Source organism: Myotis myotis, unplaced genomic scaffold (assembly GCF_014108235.1).
Source record: "Myotis myotis isolate mMyoMyo1 unplaced genomic scaffold, mMyoMyo1.p scaffold_m19_p_2, whole genome shotgun sequence".
In the NCBI taxonomy this organism is placed as follows: Eukaryota; Metazoa; Chordata; class Mammalia; order Chiroptera; family Vespertilionidae; genus Myotis; species Myotis myotis.
In genome coordinates, this window is record NW_023416324.1 from 2,848,881 (window position 1) to 2,867,460 (window position 18,580).

Consider the following 18,580-nt stretch of genomic DNA (forward strand, 5'->3'; position numbering starts at 1 on the left):
TCCTTACTGAGCCACCCCTTGGGTTCGCAGGGCATCGTGTCCTCCGCCGGGCCCCACGCTGACGGGAAAGAGGCTCCGAGAAGCGAAGGGAAGCCTCCAGGCAGGACATGAGGTTAGGACTGGAGCCTGTTTCCTGACTTGGCTTTGTTACTAGATAATGCCCGCCTCCTCAGGGGACTCAATGGCACACCAAGTGGCAGATGACAGACAGCTGTCTCCCCACTGGGACTGTCCGCACAGCAGCCATGTGCGTCGGATGAGGCCGAGTTATGTTGTGAAAATGCTTTGGCGTGCACTTTCTGTGTGCGGGCGGAGGACCGAGCAGGCAGACGGGCTATGGACAGGGTTCTGGTCACATGGCGTTAGCATGGGCAGGAAATAACAGGAAAGCGTAGGTTATCTTAAAATCAGGAAATCCCAAAGGTAAGAGGGAAGCAGGTTTTGAACTGATCTTATTAGATGAGTTAAAAATTAGACTATAAACTGACTGACCAGCATGGCTCAGTGGTTGGGCATCAACCTATGAACCAGGAGGTCAGGGTTTGATTTCTGGTCAAGGCATATGCCCAGGTTGTAGGCTCAATCCCCCAGTGTGAGATGGGCACGAGTCAGCCAATTAATGATTCTCTTTCATCATTGATGTTTCTGTCTCTCTCCCTCTCTGAAATAAATACATATTTTTAAAAATCCTATATAATGAAAGGCTAATATGCTAATAGATCAAACAGCAGAATGACAGGTCGCTATGACATGCACTGACCACCAGGGGACAGACACTCAACGCAGGAGCTGCCCCCTGGTGGTCAGTGCACTCCCACAGAGGGAGCGCCACTCAGCCAGAAGCCGGGCTCAGGCTGGCGGTGGAGCCTCTCCCGTCTCTGCGGCAGCTAAGGATGTCTGACTGATGGCTCAGGGAGCGGTCCTAAGCCAGCAGTCAGACATCCCCTGAGCGCTCCTGGACTGCGAGAGGGTGCAGGCTGGGCTGAGGGAACACTCCCCCCCCCCCCCAACACACACACACACACACTGGCGAGTGCCCAAATTTTGTGCACTGGGCCTCTAGTTACACTATAACTATCTTTATAGTGTCCACCACAATACAAAGAAAAGGCAGCGGAGAAGGGCAAAAAGCAAAAAAAAATATGAGACACAGATCAAGTAGTGGAAAGAGGCACTTGGACATCCATGGGGCCAGTCTGCGCCGCTGGAGGGTGGGGTTCGCATAGCCTGGCTCTGGCCTGTGTCCCACCTGAGGTCGTGAGTATGTAGGCAAGAGACATCATTAACAGTATCATAAATAAGTATTGTAACTTTATTAAAATGAAAAGACAATATTCAAAATAATGCAACAAAAATGAAAATCCTTTGTCCAATACTGTACACATAATGCAGAAATCAGTGCATTTTCCTAAAGCATGTTTTAACCTTCATTTAGTTCAGACTAACACATCCGCTTTAAAGAGCTCAGTCAGTCACTCAGCGGAACTGTAAACAGCTGGTTTCACTGGCGAGAACGTCGCGGTAACGCACCTCTGTGGGAGCACCTCTCGCTGGGCCGAACTGTGCGGGGGACACGGAGGCTTGGCAGGCAGTGTGCGCGCAGGCGTGGGCCTGGGAGCAGACGGTGCTGATGGGACTCTCGTATTAAGACACAGTTGCTCTTGGTCAGAAGGCTTTACTTCAAAAGCCAACAATCCCCAGGAAATACTGAGTAGGAACCAGCAACACAAGGCCAGCTTGTGTTGTATTTGTTTATTAATAGTCTAAAACCCCGCACACACACCCCCACAGTCACTCTCAGGCACGTGGCTGCTTCATTCCTGCTGCAAAGCGGACCGATGGCGTAGAGCGCACGTCCGTCCACTGCTGTGGGCAGCGCGATGTGGCCGTCGGTGGGTGGAACAAAGCAGGAACCGTCAGGAAAATGTCCTACCATCTTCTTCTTTGTCAAGAAGCGAGACCCGTGCAGGTGGAAGTGTGGTTGCCAGGTAAACTGCTAGTCCTCCCCGCAGGGACAGGAAGTGAAGTCTGCAAGTCTTGGGTCTCGGGCGGTTTTAAACTAGGTAGGCACAGCCGCAGTAAGGACACATCCCGCTCCCCATGGAAAAGGCTGCAAAAATACATCCAACAAAACATAACAGACCAAAGAGCCAGAAATCTTCAAACTTACTCAGCAAAAATAATTCTCTAGGATTCTAAATACTGTGCTTTCTTCTGTTTGCTCAGTGTTCAGTCGACCGGGAGCCCTAGTCCAGCGTGTTTTATTCTGAATACACATCACTGAGAGCAGCTGACTGGTTAACTGGCGACGGCTAGACTGCGAGTTTACACATGGATACGATGGGCGTCTGTGAGTGTCCGCGTCCTGCCCTCCCGTCACATCTGTGGGCTTGGACACTGGGTCCTCAGCATGAAGCACCTCTCCACCTCTCCGGACAGAGTTCAAGTTTGTTCTGCACCTGAAACATCTTCCCCTGAACCTCAGTCAAACTGGGAAACTGCTTGGGAACCACCTGCTCCCGTGGACCCTCTGCCGAGCCGTGACCCGAGTCTACGGAGAAACCACGTAGGACAAGTGCTTACGCTTCCCGTGGCCGCCCACGTCCCCCCGGGTCCCGGGGTCCAGCTTCCCGGGGGCGGCGAGGACACCGCCGTCGGCGGGGAAGGGCTGCACCTGGGTGCCGGCGCCCGCCTCCTCGGCCTCCGTGAAGAACTTCTCGTAGCGGTCCAGGTACGGCGGCCTCTCGGGGAGGAGGTAATAGTGCGTCGAGCTGACCTTCTTCCCGTTCTCGATGATGGGCAGGATGCAGGGCGCCCGGCTGGCGGAGCCTTCGCTGAGCTGTCTTTGCAGAGCTTTGCTGCTCACGTACTTGGGGTCCGGGGCGAAGCTCTGCGTGGGGGGCATGACCCCGTTGAGGTAAGACGGAAGGCTTTTGGGACTCGGGGTGCGGGAGTTGCTCCGGGACAAGGGCTCCCTGGGCGGCACTTTGGGGGGCCTGTCTTCGTCGCTGTAGGTGCTGGAAGTGACCTCTGCCGACCACCGTCTGTAGTCGGGCTTCACGGGCCGTGGAGGGATGGGGACCCTGGGGGGGACCTCGGGCTTGTCTGTGTCGGGGTGGGGGGAGGCGCGGTGGGTGTGGCCGTGCACCTTGATGGCCGGCTTGTGGAAGGACCCGGCGGGGCCCGAGTGCGACCGCCGGAGCCGCCGGTGGCTCTGCGGCGGGGGGTCTGAGGGCGGCCCCCCTGCGCCCCGCTCGGGGGCCTGGCTGAGGTCCACCACCGAGACGGCCGGGGTTTCGAAGTAGGCGTAGTTGATCTGCCCGCACCCGCGGAAGCTCCGCCGGCCCGGCACGCCGGCCTGGAAGTCGGAGGGCGCGCCGCCCCCCAGGAGCCAGTCCGTGTCGGAGCAGGTGAAGAACTCCACCTCGCAGTCCGTGTCGTCCAGGGAGAGGCCCTCGGAGATGGGCAGCGGGGGGAGCGGCCGGGAGCCCGCCACACAGGGCACGGGGGACGGGCCGTTCTTCATGGGCGTGAGTGGCGGCGTGGGGGCGCACCCCCCGTTGACCGACAGTTTCTTAAAGCCACACACCACCGGGTCCTCGTCGGGCCCCGAGCTTTCACTTGGGGGAAGGATGAGAGGGGGCAGGCTGGGCTTCTGAGGGGGGCCGTGCTCTGCCAGGCGGTGGCCGTTAGTCGGGGCAGGTGCCGAGGCGCGCCCTGCAAAGGACGGGGGTTAGCGAGGGACGAGCAGGGCCCCTGCGCGTGGGGACGGCCCACTGCCTCCCCCCCACCCCCCCGGGGCTGCCACCTGAGCCCCAGGCACAGGCCACGGACACCGTGCCGCACCACAGCTGTAATTAGGGCCTGAAGATTGTTAACGCACATGATCTGGTTCAAAGAACAGACTATCTCTTCTATCTCCCCGACATGCGCAGGGCACACGCCCACACACGCAGGCAGGTTCTGTGACATGTGCACAATTCGCAGAAGATGAGCAGCATATAATTTCCACGAATACCACCCGCAGCGCCAGGTCACAGGCGACGGGACAGCGCTAGGCACACTGGGTGGGGCTGAGATAAGAGGGAGCCCCCGCTGGCACCCGGTCACGCCACCAGGGTGGCAGCTTGCAGTGTGACAGCAGCTCCTGGCAAAAACCTAAGGGACAGGATGTCCACAGGACAAGGGCCCTGTGGTGTTCTGCGCGCCTTCCTGAGTTCCTGACAGCATCCCCACTCCTGTGCCCTCACACAGGCCTCCGCACGGCGAGAGCCAGCAGGTCCTGTGCGAGGCTGGACCGGCTACTCCCTGACCTTCCACACCCAGGGCTAGTGGGGACTGAGTGTGGGAGGAACAGGTTACCGTCAGACCTGCCGCCACTAGGGGTCACACTATTGCTGGAATAGTTCAGGCTGTTGCCTCTTTTTTAAAGAGCAAAGCTGGAGGACAAGATAGCAGCCCTCCGCCACCTCCCCTCCTGGGCCACCTCCCCTCCCGGGCCGCCCTCTGGGATTTGCAGGACACCTACCGAGAGACGTCAGGTGCGCCTGTGTGGTCGACTTCAGATTGTAGGCCATGGTGATCGGATGGATGTTTAGAAAGTTACTGAAATGCAGCAAAGACATCTTGGTCAGAGACCACAGTGACCCCCCCATCCCCATCTGTCTCCTCCGCACGCAGAGGCCCACGCACCCGGCCCGCACTTACTTCCCCAGCTCCCGGCGGCGGCCCCAGCACGCGTTCAGGCTCCCCAGGGCCTGGCCATCGTGCAGAAACGCCTTCAGCGGGACGCGGATCTCCTGGGCAGCGACTCCCGCGGTGGACATGGTGCACCCGAGGCGTCAGTCAGCAAGCAGCGTTTGGTCCCTGGAGGGAGAGGAGGAGGAGAGGATGCAGGAAACAACTCAGAAACACCCATCAGCAGCAACCCGACAGCATCCGAGCGCCGCACAGAGACGCAGCCAGACTTCCACCCCGTCCTCCCGTGTACAGCCGTCTTCCTCCCTTCCTGTGAGAACTTAAACGTGCGCGTTGAAAGCAATCTTTCCGTAAGTCCTGATCTGAGATGTGCGATGCTTTGAGCAGAGAGAAATGCCGTGGCCAGGGAGAGGGGCCCTCCTGGTGGGGCGGGGTGCACAACAGCCCCCGGACGCTCACTCCCCACCTTCGGAAAGGCCGTGGCCGCTGACTCGTGCCCACGAAGCCGCCTCGGTCAGACGCCGGGTCCACGCGCGCCTCGCCAGCCACAGCCAGCGCTGACTTGGTTCTGTCTCTCAGGGTTGGCCCAGGAAGACACACCCTCCAGTGGTGACTTGTTTGGGAATAAAGGAACATAGGAAGACACTGATGTCCACTATCCCGTGAAATCAGGTTCTGCAAGTTGGCCGGCTTCGGGCGGCCTGGACAGCTTCCCCTTCCCGTGCATTCTTCACATTCTCTTCTCTGCGGGCCTTGCTGCAAGGCATGGGCACCTCGGCTGGGAAGTCTTCTCCTTCATCTAGTAATTCCTCAGCTTTCAGGGATCCTGTCCCTTCCCTCAGGCCTTTTTTTCAAGGGAGAGAGGAAGGGAGTGGGGGAGAAACATCTACCGGCTGCCTCTGGTATATACCCCGACTGGGTAGCCAACCTGCAACCTCCATGCCCGACCGGGACTCAAACCAGCGACCTTTCAGGGCACAGGATGGCACTGTCACCGGGCCACCGGCCGGGCCCGCAGCCTCTTCTAAACGTTCACTATGGCATCAGTGCTGACGCTGAGGCCCTATCTGGGCTCTGTCTTCAGAGAATCTGCGGTTCAGGGCCTAACTGGTGTGTGGAGCATTGGCCTCTTGGGAGCTGTGTGCGTACCCCCTAGACTGCGCTCAGATGCTCCCCGAAAGCGTGCATGCCCACGGAGAGCGGGTGTGCCAGGGCTGGGGCGGGAGGGGGCACACAGGCTATTTTGTTTTGTTTTAGGGACGAAGCTGTCACCTCCCAGCTGACTGTGAGTCAGACCACAGGCTGTGTTCCACAGCAGGAGCTCGGCGAGTGACTGCGTCCTACCATCTACTGTTGCCATCCGTATCAGGAGAAGGTACGTGGCACAGGGTTTTGTTTTTTCCACAGAAAAGGAACGAGAGATAACGTTTCGGTCCATCTGAAACACTTAAATCTCAGGCAGAGGGTTCAACAGGTTAGAAATAGTATTTCAGAGAGGGAAGCATGAGTTCTCTTTAGTCAGTCTCTTTAGAGAAGAGGAAAAAACCATCATTTAGTCACTGTAAGTTACTGGAGGTTTGGTGTTTTCCCCTCCTTCACCGGAATCAAGTGAAGCTACGGAACAATTTGAAAACCGATTTTTAGGAAACACTGTCAGGCCCCCTGCAAGCGCTGGCCAGACCCCAGGGAGAGCGTCTGCGACTCGGAGTGAAACCCGCTGGGAAGGAGCCCCGGGCAAGCAGCGCAGAGCCCACATGTGGAGGCTGCGCCCATGGCAGGGCGAGGCGAGGCGAGGCGGCCGAGCCCAGCCCCCACCTGTCCGCAGGCCAAGGGCTAGTAATTACCGCCTGTCGGCTCCTCACCATCCCTCACATCGACATCTGAGCTTTCAACAGGGCGATTGTGCAACTGGGGCCTCTGCGAAATGGCCTGGATCCTAAACTTACATTTCAATGGTCCCCGAAAGTTACTTGTATGTTCTAGAAAAAGTTATTTTTTATTCATTGTTTCCATCACCTACTTGTTAGCTTTCTTAAGAAAAAAAATTTTTTTTAGTCTAAAAAGAATTGTGTTCCTGCGCCAGCTCACTCCCGACCACAATAGTGTCTTTGTGTGTTCAGAGGAGGCGACCTGCCTCCACATCTCAATGGGGAATTGTGAATGGGCCGCGTTATGAAACCGTCGGAACTTCCTACTTGCTAGCAGGGAGAGCGCGGAGGGCAATATAATTTTATGCTCTCTCCCTTCGGAAAAGACTCCCAACTGGAGAATCCAGGGGGCAGCCCGCCGGCGTTTTCGGCGTCCCTCAGATGGTACACTGGGGGTGTGACCCCCCGAGCTGCCTGCCATTGCTCTCAAACCTCCAAGTATTCAGTACACATGCTCCCGGTGGGGGTGGGGAGGCTCCCCTGGGTCACCCTCAGGTTAAAAGAAAACACTGCTCCAGTGGACGAAATGCCGCCGTTTCCAGTGCTGCTTCCCCTTCGCCAGAGAAGTGAGCAAAAAACACCCTACGTGGGAAGCCAGCACCTGTCAGCAGAGACGGGGCTGCTATGAAAGGCGAACATGAACGCCAGCGTGAGCCCAGGCGAGGCACCCCCGGACCTAGTCCCCGTGGGCAGGGTAACTTCCCTGACACCCATGAGCTCAGCTGTGTGTGTGTCAAAATGCAGCCAATGCCAATCCCAGGTGTGAAGGACTTTTTCCTGTTAAACATCACTTGATTTTTTTTATTCAAGGGAACCCCCCCAACCATGTTTCTTGGGGTGGTCCTTTTAGATCCTTCCCCCCCAGTTTTAATCCTTTAGCTAGCTCTGCAGAGAGAGCCCTGAACCCTGGCTCCAGCCCTGGCTCCGGCATCCATTGTCTGGTGGTGGTCTTTGCACGTGGGTGGTCCCCTGGCACCCCCAACTCTGCAAACCAGGCTCCTGTCCCCACTTCAGACCCCGCCCACTTCCCAAGCCCGTCAGGGTCTCGGTCGGTGACTCCCAACTGGGGTGCCCCAAGGGTTTTTACAGCATGCAATACCTGACCCCATTTCCCTTCAAAAGTTGTCCAAAGAATGCCAACAGCCAGCACAGCAACAGCCATCTAGTATGAATGAATCAAAATCATACCCCCCCTTTTCTTTGTCAGACTGACAAAAAATATATTTTCTGGTGCAGAATTTTAGTCGTCCATGTCCCATGAGATGAACAGGCTGAAAACCGCTGGTCCAGGGGACCATCTTCCTAGAGGGGCCGTTCTTAGCCTGAGCCTCAGCCCCTCCAGCTCAGCTCCCCAGCTCCATGGTCCCCCTTCCTTCTCAGGGGCCGCTCCGCTCGCGGGTCCCAGACAGCCTCCCACCTGCACCTCAGGCCCCTCTCCCTGTGGGGTGCTCGTTTCTCCCCCCGCCCGCCCCCGAGTCTCTGTGAGAACTCACTTCTCCTCCAGGGCCAGCTGAGCCACCCGCTGTGCTGCGCCCATCCCTTCCCACTCTCCGAATCTAGGACAGGGCCTGGCTGCCCCTGGAATCCCGGCACCACTCACTTCTAATAGAAAATATTCATCCCAGTTAAAAAAAAAATATGTGAAAGACTCACATATACTAAAATCAGCCAAGAACCAAGGGAAAAAGCAAAGGGTGGTAGGGCTGCCTTTAGGACAGAGCAGGCAACTTTCATTAAATCCACTTCCCAAACCCCAAGTGGCCAGTGTGCACACAGGGAGCAGCACGAGCTGAACGGGGGGTTGACTTAAGGCCGCCAGGGGAGTGCGTCCTGAAAACGGGGTGCCCCCCCCCCTCGCTGGCACAGCATTTCTTCTGGATGAGAAGGCACCTCCTGTCTTTTTACTGTTAAAGAGTCAAAACAACACCATGAGCACCTCGCACGGCCTTTATTAAGGTGAACTGCACCGCAGGACAGTCTCTCTGAAACTCTTTAAAAACCAGGCTACCTTAAGACAATAACCTAGATCTGCCTACCTGGCCACCAGATCTCATTAATAAATCTCAGAAGCACCCACAGAGGAGGAGGGGCACATTTTTGTCACTCGACTCATCCAGTTCTGCCCAGTGCTTCCTTATTTAAAAGTGTGATGTAATTTCCTTCTTTCAATCTGGTTTTAGAACCTGATTTCTGTTTATTCAGGGCGATAAATGGTCTTTTCAGCTGCATTTAACAATTACCTACCTAACTACTCCCAGGAGGTAACGACATTTAGAGGCAAAATGTGTAAAAAGAAACTGACTTAGGAACACGACAAGCCCCGTGATTTAAAATCTCCCCCAAATAAGCCAGCACCTGCACGCGGATCTGCCTTTGGAAAACCTCCGAAGCAAAGACTCGCGCCTGAAGCGCTAGTAGCCACGCCATTCGAACACCGAACGTTCAGTGGAGCTCTTCAGTAGAACGGTAATTTTTAATTTTTTGTTAATCCTCCCCCAAGGATAATTTTCCCATTGATTTTAGAGAGAGTGGAGTGGAAGGGAGGGGAGGGGAGAGAGAGAAACCTTGATGTGAGAGAGACACATCGATTGGACCGAACCTGCAACCCAGGCGCGTGCCGTGACTGGGACTGAACGGGACCCTTCCATGTGGGGCTGATGCCACGCTCTAACCACTGAGCGGGCCAGGCCGAGAACTGTGATTTCGATCAATATGAGGAAACTCACCCGTTGGATACTCCCTACACCTGCAGTGTTTATGACAGTTGTTTACTAAAAGCAAAAGGCTTCAGAGGCTCCGGTTTGGGGGAGGGGAGGAGGGGCAGGCAGGTTAGGAAAAGCTCCTCGTTGCACCCTGCTCCTGGGAAAAGCACAAGCAGTCTTCACAGTAAAGCAAGGTGGTCTAAAATGGTTTACATCCTGTCAATAAAATGCAATTAAAATACTCGTGCACGAATTCAAGCTGAACTGTGGGTTTCTGTAAAGATGGAAGTACAGTTGGGGGCGGGGCTGGCACACATGGGCCTGTTTGTAAAGGATAAAGACGGAGGCAACAAGGAAAATAATTTCTCTTCAGACTGTCAGAATCAAAGCTAAGTAAAAAGAAAAGAGCTCAGTGACCTAGTTTCTTGAATAATTCGGAATATTTTCTTGCTAAGTATTAGGAAATAGCAGGCTCACAGAAAACCTACTCGCTCCCCTACTCGAGTCATCGCTGCCTGACCCCGTCCTGCAGCGCCAGCGCACAGCCACCACCTTCTGTCCTCGGCCCCTTCCTAGGGCAGCGCGGTCAGCAGCAGCGCCCAGGAGGGTGGGAAGTATTATTCCCTTTACAACGCGCGGGAGCGATTTCTAAGGAGGCGTGAAGTCTATCCGAATTTTAGTGACAACAAGCATGTGGTCTGATGATGGGAAGCAAATCTTGAAAACTTCAAATTTACTTAATGAGCATTTAAAAAGCCACCCCCCTGGGTAAGTCTAGATTGTTACTGTGAACACTAAACCAGTAAGACTCACACGCCGGACCCTAACCTGACAGTGTTCCAAGCGCTTCGTTTATCCAGTGGTCGGCAAACTCGTTAGTCAACAGAGCCAAATATCAACAGTACAACGACTGAAATTTCTTTTGAGAGCCAAATTTTTTAAACTTAAACTATATAGGTAGGTACATTGTTATTAACTTAATTAGGGTGCTCCTAAGGCTTAGGAAGAGCCACACTCAAGGGGCCAAAGAGCTGCATGTGGCTCTCGAGCCGCAGTTTGCCGACCACGGGTTTATACTAACTTATTTAATCCTCCAACAACGGCAGGAGATGGGTTACTATTACTACCCTCAGTCAGATGACGATCTGGAGGCAGAGGTCAGGGACTTACTTGGTCAAGGTCACATCCCAAGAGTGGTGGGAGCCTGGTGCCAAAGCCTCCCCCCACCCCCCACCTCTTTACCCCCTCGGGCGACCGGCAGGGTGCTCTCTGACCACTATAGACTTTTCTCGGGTAACCCTAAGCCCATGCAAAGTCCTGCCCCACTTCATCTCCCTGGGATTCTCCTGCCTAGTCACTCCCTAGAAAGGGTGGGTTAACCCTGGCAATGTGGCTCAGTGGTTAGAGTGCTGGCCTGCACACCAAAGGGTCTTGACTTTGTTCCGGTCAAGGGCACATACATACCTAGGTTGCAGGTTCGATCCCGGCCGGGTGGTGTGTGGGAAGCTACCAATTGATGCACACGAATGTTCTCTCTCTCCCTCCCTTCCACTCTCTTTCTAAAAAAAAATTATCAATGGGAAAAACATCCTCAGGTGAGGATGAACAAAAACAAAAACGTTAAAAAGGGTGGGTTACGGTACTGCTTTTATACTCTGTGACTCCTTCCAACGACTCTTGAAGCTTTCCATCTGTAATGGAAAGCTTCCATCACACGTCCATTTCAACGCCGCATCGGACGCAACGCGGGTCTTAACCAGGAAGAGCGGCCAGTTCCCACACCACCCAACACGCTCCTTAAGACACGCTCACACTCGGGTCCCAGTGACGCATCCCAAGCCGCAGGACGGGCACCTCACAGCAGCAGATCTCCTACTGGAAAGCACTTTCTAACCATGATCTCCCTCGATCCCCACAGCGTCCGTCAGAAGAGGCAGGGATTAGTCTCCATTCCAGACAGGAAACGAGCGACACCTTCCTGCTGCCCGTCTGCCCGGAGCCCGGCCTGTCCCGTTCACTCGCCCTGCCTCTCCCTCCACCTGGGTCCACCTGGGTCCACCGGGTCCTCCTCGAACATCCTTGCTTACAAACGGGGAAACGGAGGCAAAGAAACGCTCACGACCTGAGCGTTAGGCAGCTGCAGAGCTAAAACAGGAACCCCACTCCGCGCTGCTCACAAGTTCTCAGAGGGCAGGGATTAAGTCCTTTCACAAATAGTTATCAAATGCTAATTCTGGACTAGACACCATGCTCCGCGATGAAGAATCAAACTGGGGAGGGAGACGACAGTAAAAGCAGCCGCTTCAGACTGTGGCACCTCCCCAGGACGCAGGAACAGCAAGAGGTCGAGGAGGCCGGAGAACCATTCCCACAGGTGGTTCGGGAAGGCCTCTCTCCGGTGACTTAGAAAAACATGCTCACCTGAGGACATGAGGAAGGAAGGAGGGGGAGGGGGAGATTGACTGAGAGAGAAACATCGACAGGTTGCCTTCTATACACTCCTGCCTGGGGATGGAACCTGCAACCCGGGGATATGCTCTGACTGGACCGGAACCAGCCATGTTTCCCTGCACGTGATGACACTCAACCAATTGAGCCCCTCCTGCCAGGACTTGCAGGCGACTTTAAAATATATGTTTATATTTGTATTGATTTCAGAGAGGAAGGGAGAAGGAGAAACAGAAACATCTATGATGAGAAACTTCGGTCGGCTGCCTCCTGCACGCCCCTTACTGGGGAGCCTGCGACCCGGGCACGTGGCCTGACTGGGAATCGAACCGTGACCTCCTGGTTCATAGGCCGACGCTCAACCACTGAGCCACGCCGGCCGGGATCAGGTGGCTTTTATGTAGAATCCAAAGGGTGGGAAAGAGGCCGTCACGAGAAGAGTCAGAAGAGCATCCACGCAGGGAGCAGTGTTTTCCAGACAATCCCACGGGTCCAGCTTCCTGTTCAGGGGTCTTTGCTAAGAGCTACTGGACACTGTCTCCCACCCTCACCTTCCTGCTTCCTCTCTGTAGCGGGATGGTCTGCTGAACCGTGGACTGTGGAGTTGAAGAGGCCCCAATCCATGGAGCCAGAACCCCACATTTTAAAAGTGTATTCGCTGAGGCCGGAAGCCTGGCCTGTGAGTAATACTGCCCTGTTTTATGGCATAAGGAATTGGATTAAAGTATCAACAATGACTCGACTCACAGAATCTTTTGTTTCCTCTCTGAACCTGAAGCTGACATTAACTTTCCCTACCTTCAAACTAACTTCTCTATTTATTGTGGTTATTACTGTTGTTGTTAGTCCTCACCAGAGGATATTTTTCAGTGTCCTTAACTGGTAATCAAACCTGAGACCCTTCGGTGAGCCGGCTGACACTCTGCCACTGAGTCACACCGGCCGGGGCCCAACTTCTCTACGAAACTTACATTCAGAACCTGGACACCCCCCGTTTTATCTGCCTTCACAAAGCGTGTGTTTCTGCTGTGCCAACAACGCCAGGATGCCAGGCACACTGTCTATCAGGGTTACTCATCAGCTCCCACGAGCACGGTCCCACCCGGCACGGAGGACGCCGCAGAGCTGCGCCAACGGCGAAGGGCCGCTCAGAGTCGGGGGGGGGGGGGGGGGAGTTGTTTCTCTGGTAGAGGGAGCCCAGGACATTCAAATTCCTGGAATTACCCCTGGCACCGCCTCCTCCCTCCTCTGCCCCTTCTAAAGCAACCGGATGGTATGTGGACATTCAGGTCGGTTTCAGGCGTGTTGGATTGTACCTGTAATTTAGCAACTGGCTTTGGGAAGCTACCATCAGCATGAGCAGAGAGGACGCGTGATCTGGTTCAGCTTCGGAGAAGCGGCGGCTAGGAGTTATTGTCACACGAACACTCAGGCCTACGGTGCGATCATGAAATCTCAGAGGAAGAGAGACCGCTGTCTTTAGTGAGCGGAAAGAAGGAAAGACAATTCATCGAAAGAGTAACGTTTACCTCCCATCAAAATCCGAATAACTCGGACACTTCCTAACCGTCACTGAACAACAGGTTTGCTTTGCGACCCTTATCGGCGACCGAGCCATTCCTGCTGACCTTTAAAATGTAAAATGTGCTTTCGTGCAGTTATTTATCAACCATTAACCGTGTGCCGGGGCCCAGAAGATAGGAACTGTGCAAGGCAGAGGTCCTGCCCTTAAGGAGTTTACAATCCAATGTGTGTTGGGTTATACATTGTTAGTTCAAGACCTCTGCCACCTATTAGAATAGCCACCGGAACACAGCTGGCCCGGCCGGCGAGCGAGTGATGACCTATGAACCAGGAGGTCATGGTTCGATTCCCCGTCGGGGCACATGCCCAGCTTGTAGGCTCGATCCCCAGTGTGGGGCGTGCAGGAGGCAGCGGATCAATGATTCTCTCTCATCACTGATGTCTCTCCCTCTCCCTTCCTCTCTGAAATCAATGAATAAAAACACAACAACACAAAAGCAGCTGAACACACCTGGGTGCAGCGGGGATGACAGCGGCTGAAGTCCACGCCGAAACCTCCGTCTTCCTTTAGGAAGGAGCCTGGCCACTCACATACCGGCAACAGAGCCAGCCCGGTAACATGAAACCGACTTTTATTCTGGTCTTACCCAAATCTGGTCATTTCCTGAAACGGGTACCTAGCCAGTCTCTGATCGGTTTAAATACAGCTTCCCTTAAAACTGTATAATTACAGACATGCAGAGAGAGAGAGAGAGAGAGAGAGAGAGAGAGAGAGCGCGCGCGCGCAGTTTTAACAAGAAGGCGAGGCTAGCCGTGGCGAGCTCGGTCCTCAGCACACACATCCCCCCCTGCATTCTTCCAGGTCCGCGAGCGCTCAGCACCGTGCACAACACCCGCTCCCCCGAAGAAGAAGAAGAAAAAAAAGCGTCTGAACCTCACCTTTCTTCACCCCTGACAGTTGCCTGGAAACCGGTCCTGCCCTACCTGTGTTGCAGGTGTACCTGAAGTCACCAGCACGGCTTTTAAAGCTACAGCCTCCGTTCCGACGGCGCTGAAGTTTATGACTAACCATCTATTCATACGTTTTATCAGGTAAAGAGACTGGTTTCCTCCAGGCCGTGACGACACCCTCGCAAAGCCGAGCCAGCGCCCGGCCGGCACCAATCAGGGCCGCGCGCCGCGCGGAGGCTGAGACTCGCACATAAATACACACACGTCCGCCCGGGCAGTGCCCAATGGGCGCCCGCGCTCGGCGAGGGGAGCCGCGATCGGGCGCTCGGTTCCCGGGAGAGGGAGAGGGAGAGGCACGGAGCTGCCTGCCGGGTGCGCGACAGACCCGACAGCGGGGCCGCGCTCGCCGAGCCCAGGACGGGGTCCCGCGCGGGCGGCGACCACCCCGCAGCCTCCCACCGCGGCTCCCGGGACGGTGCGGGGCGCGCGGGGCGCAGCTCCATTGTGGGGAAGGGGACGCGCGAGGCCGCCGCCAGCCCGCGCCGGACCCCGGCTCCCCACTCCCCAACCCGCGCGCCCCCGGCAGCCGTCTCGGGCCGAGGCGCGTCCGGGTGTCCAGTGCGCGGCCCGAGAAGCGAGGTCCCCCCAGGCCCGACCGCGCCGCCCCCTCCCTCCTTCCGTCCCTCCCTCCCGGGGAGACTCCGTGGGGCGACCCTCTCGGCGCCCGGGGACCCGCCCTGCGACGGGAGCCGCCCGCAGCCGGAGCGGCGGGGGCGCGGCGCCGCCCTCCCCCGGCCCGAGGCCCCTTACCCCGCAGAGCCGCGGCTGCCCCCCGGCGCCCTCCCGCGCATGTCCGTCCCGGCTGGCTCCGCGCCCGGCTGGGGGCCGACACCGCGCAGGCGCCGGCTGCTCCGTCCGCCAGGCCCGCGCTCCCGCTCGCACTCGGCCTCCGTCGCCCCGCCGCGCCGTCCGCTTTATACTTTAGGGGGGCGGGGCGTGACGTCAAGGCCCCGCCCCCTCCCCGCGCAGCCAATCCCGGCCGCGATCCGCTTAAAGGGGCGATGCCAGGCGGCGGAGGCGCTCGCGTGGGGTCCGCCGCGTCGCGGGGCTGGCGGGGACGCCGCCCCGGTCTTCCGGGGGCACCGAGGGGGCCGCCCTGGGGACGCGGGCGGTCCGTCCCCGCCTCCCGCAAGGGGGCGCCGCGTCGCGCGCGGACTTTCCCGTCTTTTCCTGCCGCGGGGGCGGCGTTTGCGTGTTTTCCCGGGTCCGCGGGCTGCCACCCCGCTCACCCTGGTGCCGCGGCTGCAGCGTGGGGGGCCAGCGAGGGCCAGTGTGGGGGGCCACAGACAAGGGGGGGCAGGCAGACAGTGCACGGGGGCGCGGCAGCGGGGTCCCCTGGGACAAGGGCCCGCAGGGTGGGAGAGCGAGGGGCGGCGGGGGACAGGGGGGGCCGGGCAGGGCGCCGGGGGCCGCACTGCGGGCGCCTCTCGTGGGGGACCCAGGGAGCGTGCCAGCCGCCTTGAAAGTCAGCGGGTGCAGTGGACCCGGCGGGGCCACCCGCGGGCCCTGAGGTCCCCGGGCCGAGACTCCTTAGACCCCCGCTGGCCTCCCGCCCTCGCCCCGCCGCAGCCACTGATGCCTGGGGATGCAGCACCAGCCAGCCTCTCCCCGGGCGCCGGTGATGCAACCGAGGCTTATAGTTTAACCGTAAAATAAATAATACAAATGATAACAAACCACGAGTCACTAAAGTGAGAAAAAAAGCAAACAAGACAGAAACCCTCCAGCTGTAACGAGAACAAATCCCCGGAGCGGAGCGGGACTCCACTGAGCGGAGGCCGGAGACCTCCCGCTGACCTCGCGGTCGCCCTGGGCCCCGGCCTGCATCTCAGTAATAACGCCCAGTGCCCGGTGCCCGGTGCCCGTGGTCGGTGGTCGTGCCTTTAGGGCCTGATTGGGATGGGCTGCCCCAGGAAGAGAGGTCCCGACCTCATTATCAGGTTAACTATTAACCCTGCGCTCCATGCAAGGATTTGCCTTTTCTCCCCTATTATTTACTGACATTCTTTAAAATTTAATTCAAAGGCTTAATTTTGAATGCAAGCCTTTAAGCACACGTGTACACACACACATGCACAGAGGCACACGCACACAGGCTCACACACACGCACACATGCACAGAGGCACATGCACACAGGCTCACACAAAAATCTGAAGTATCTCTTTGCCCTTTTCCAGTTGCAAGATAAATGAATGTTTACCGACGGCCTCCATCCTCCTCCCTGCCGGCCGGGAGCTTTGGGCTGTTTTCCTATCTGTGCTGCTTATCAACCACTCCGGTAATTCCATCTTTTTGTCAAAGTCTTACTTATTGCCGTTCCGTTCAGTATTATTTTAAGAGGGAGGAGATCAGTCACAACTGATCGCTGCTTTTCTGACCCAATTAGGTTCTTTTTTTGATTCACAGAAAATGCAGAATCCCCCCACCCCCCACCCCACTTTGCCTTCATCCGTGTGTACAGCTTACCACGGGCTGTCATCAGTGTACAGCACGGACCGGACAACATCTTTGCCGAGGGCTCGGTGCAGCTTTTGCTGCCTGGGGACCTCGAGCTCCGGTTTCCTCCGGAGGGAACCCTGGCTACGCTCTTCCAAGCGGCCACAATACAGCTGTAATTCGTGCTGCCTCGCTGGCGTGCTTTTACATTCCCCTATTCATAAAACCGTGATAGTCACCCCAGCAACCAGCAAACACACCCCTTTAGAGAAAGAAGATCCAGGGGACACTCACTATATGGCCGAGAGCTGTACAATGCGCTAATGTTTTGGGGAAGTATCAAAAACCATAAAATCACATGAGTAATACGTGATTAATCTGATTTCTTCCCCCTTCTGCTCTCTTTTAAACTTGCAAAATAAACGGACTTTTTGGGGGGTGGGTGGGGAAGCCAGTTATAGCTGATAGCTTCCTGAATTTTGCTTGCAATTATATTCATACAATATGGCTCTCTCAGCTGTGAGTGAATTACATGAGGAGACTTACACCCCACAGATCTTGGATACAAGAGTCTCCTAAGGCTATTTGGCTATGCCATTGACATGTCAAGAGTTTCAAAGGAAAGTGCTAAGGAACTTGAAATAATATTCGCATGTTGCATCTCTCCAGTGACCATCCCCACTGACTTTCCACAGATTAGAACACTGGTCTAGAGGTGGAGGGAAAAACACTCTCTTTGTACTGAACTGAGCCGGTTTTACACTGCCTGCCGCCAGAAGGACATTTGAAAGCCAGACAATGTCTCTTTTACATCGCTCTCAGTCCATTTCATTTTGAGGCCACTTCTCACGGAATTTATATTATTAGCTGATTGTTTTTTTAATATAAAAAACCCCCTAAACATAACATTTAAAACCTTAGACTTACCCACATTGACCCAAATTGTCACTCTGCCCTTGCCCTTCTTTCTGTGAAAGAAGAAGCTGTCCTTGGACTGAGCACAAGGGCGGGGGGTGGGGGTGGGGGGTTCTGGCTCAGAAACCCAGGAGCCAGGGACGCTGCCTGGCTAGGCCCGCTGGCCTCGCTCCCCGTGCTGCGCGCAGGCAGAAACAGGCTGCCGGGGCCGCCAGCCTCCCCAGCGCACGTCTCCATATTCTTTGAGCCCCACAGGAGAACACACATTTTGGCGTTTATTTCTCTCAATGATAAGTGTTTTTGTTTCTCGATTATAAGAGTTTTTGTGTTCCTCCTTTTAAACAAAGAAATCTTCTAAATGGAGCTGCTCTTTGCATTATTACCCTTAGTCCCTAGAGCCTTTACTTTGGTCCATTCACAGTTTAAAGGTAACTATGCTTTTTTTTTTTTTTTTTAAACTAATTTATAAATAAGTGTGTGGTTAAAAAACAACAACTTGACAATGGGAGGAAGAATTGCACTTCTTACAGGGCGGCTTGTTTAGTGTGTTATTGTATGCTTTGGAAACATCTGGGCACGGGTACATGGATTATGTAGCCACTAAGCTGGGTGGGTTGCTTTAAGACAGACATGCGGGTAAGAGCTGAGGTTCATCCACAAGGTCTGCTTTCGGCTTTAGCAGCCCTTTGGAAAGTGGCTCAGAAACAGATCTCTTTACAATTCCCGTTTCCCCCTTATGTAACTAGGCATGCTGTGCCCCCTCCCTAGTCTCCTCAGCTTGTGAGATGACTGAGCAGCTGGTTTTAATTGATCAGCCTGTTGTTTCCAGTCTTGGCTTAACTGCTCTGTAAAACTACCTTTTCTTAGTTTGGGTTTTAGAGCTGTTGTTTGTATAGTTATTTTTAATCCAGCCACTT

At 55.6% G+C, this 18,580-nt stretch overlaps 1 protein-coding gene across 2 annotated transcripts; it reads right to left on the minus strand.

Moving 5' to 3' along the window:
- Window positions 1-1,282: 1,282 nt before the first annotated feature.
- ERRFI1 (ERBB receptor feedback inhibitor 1) lies at window positions 1,283-15,199 on the minus strand. Of its 2 annotated transcripts, none has more exons than XM_036347612.1 (4): window positions 15,062-15,199; window positions 4,708-4,866; window positions 4,529-4,605; window positions 1,283-3,717 (listed from the first exon to the last, which is right to left on the minus strand). In XM_036347612.1, exons 2-4 carry the CDS (start codon window positions 4,824-4,826, stop codon window positions 2,552-2,554), a joined length of 1,362 nt encoding a protein of 453 aa, XP_036203505.1. In that variant the 5' UTR covers window positions 4,827-4,866; window positions 15,062-15,199; the 3' UTR covers window positions 1,283-2,551. The 2 variants fall into 2 exon arrangements, with proteins under 2 accessions (XP_036203505.1, XP_036203506.1); XM_036347613.1 differs by lacking the exon at window positions 15,062-15,199 and adding an exon at window positions 14,240-14,517.
- Window positions 15,200-18,580: the final 3,381 nt, after the last annotated feature.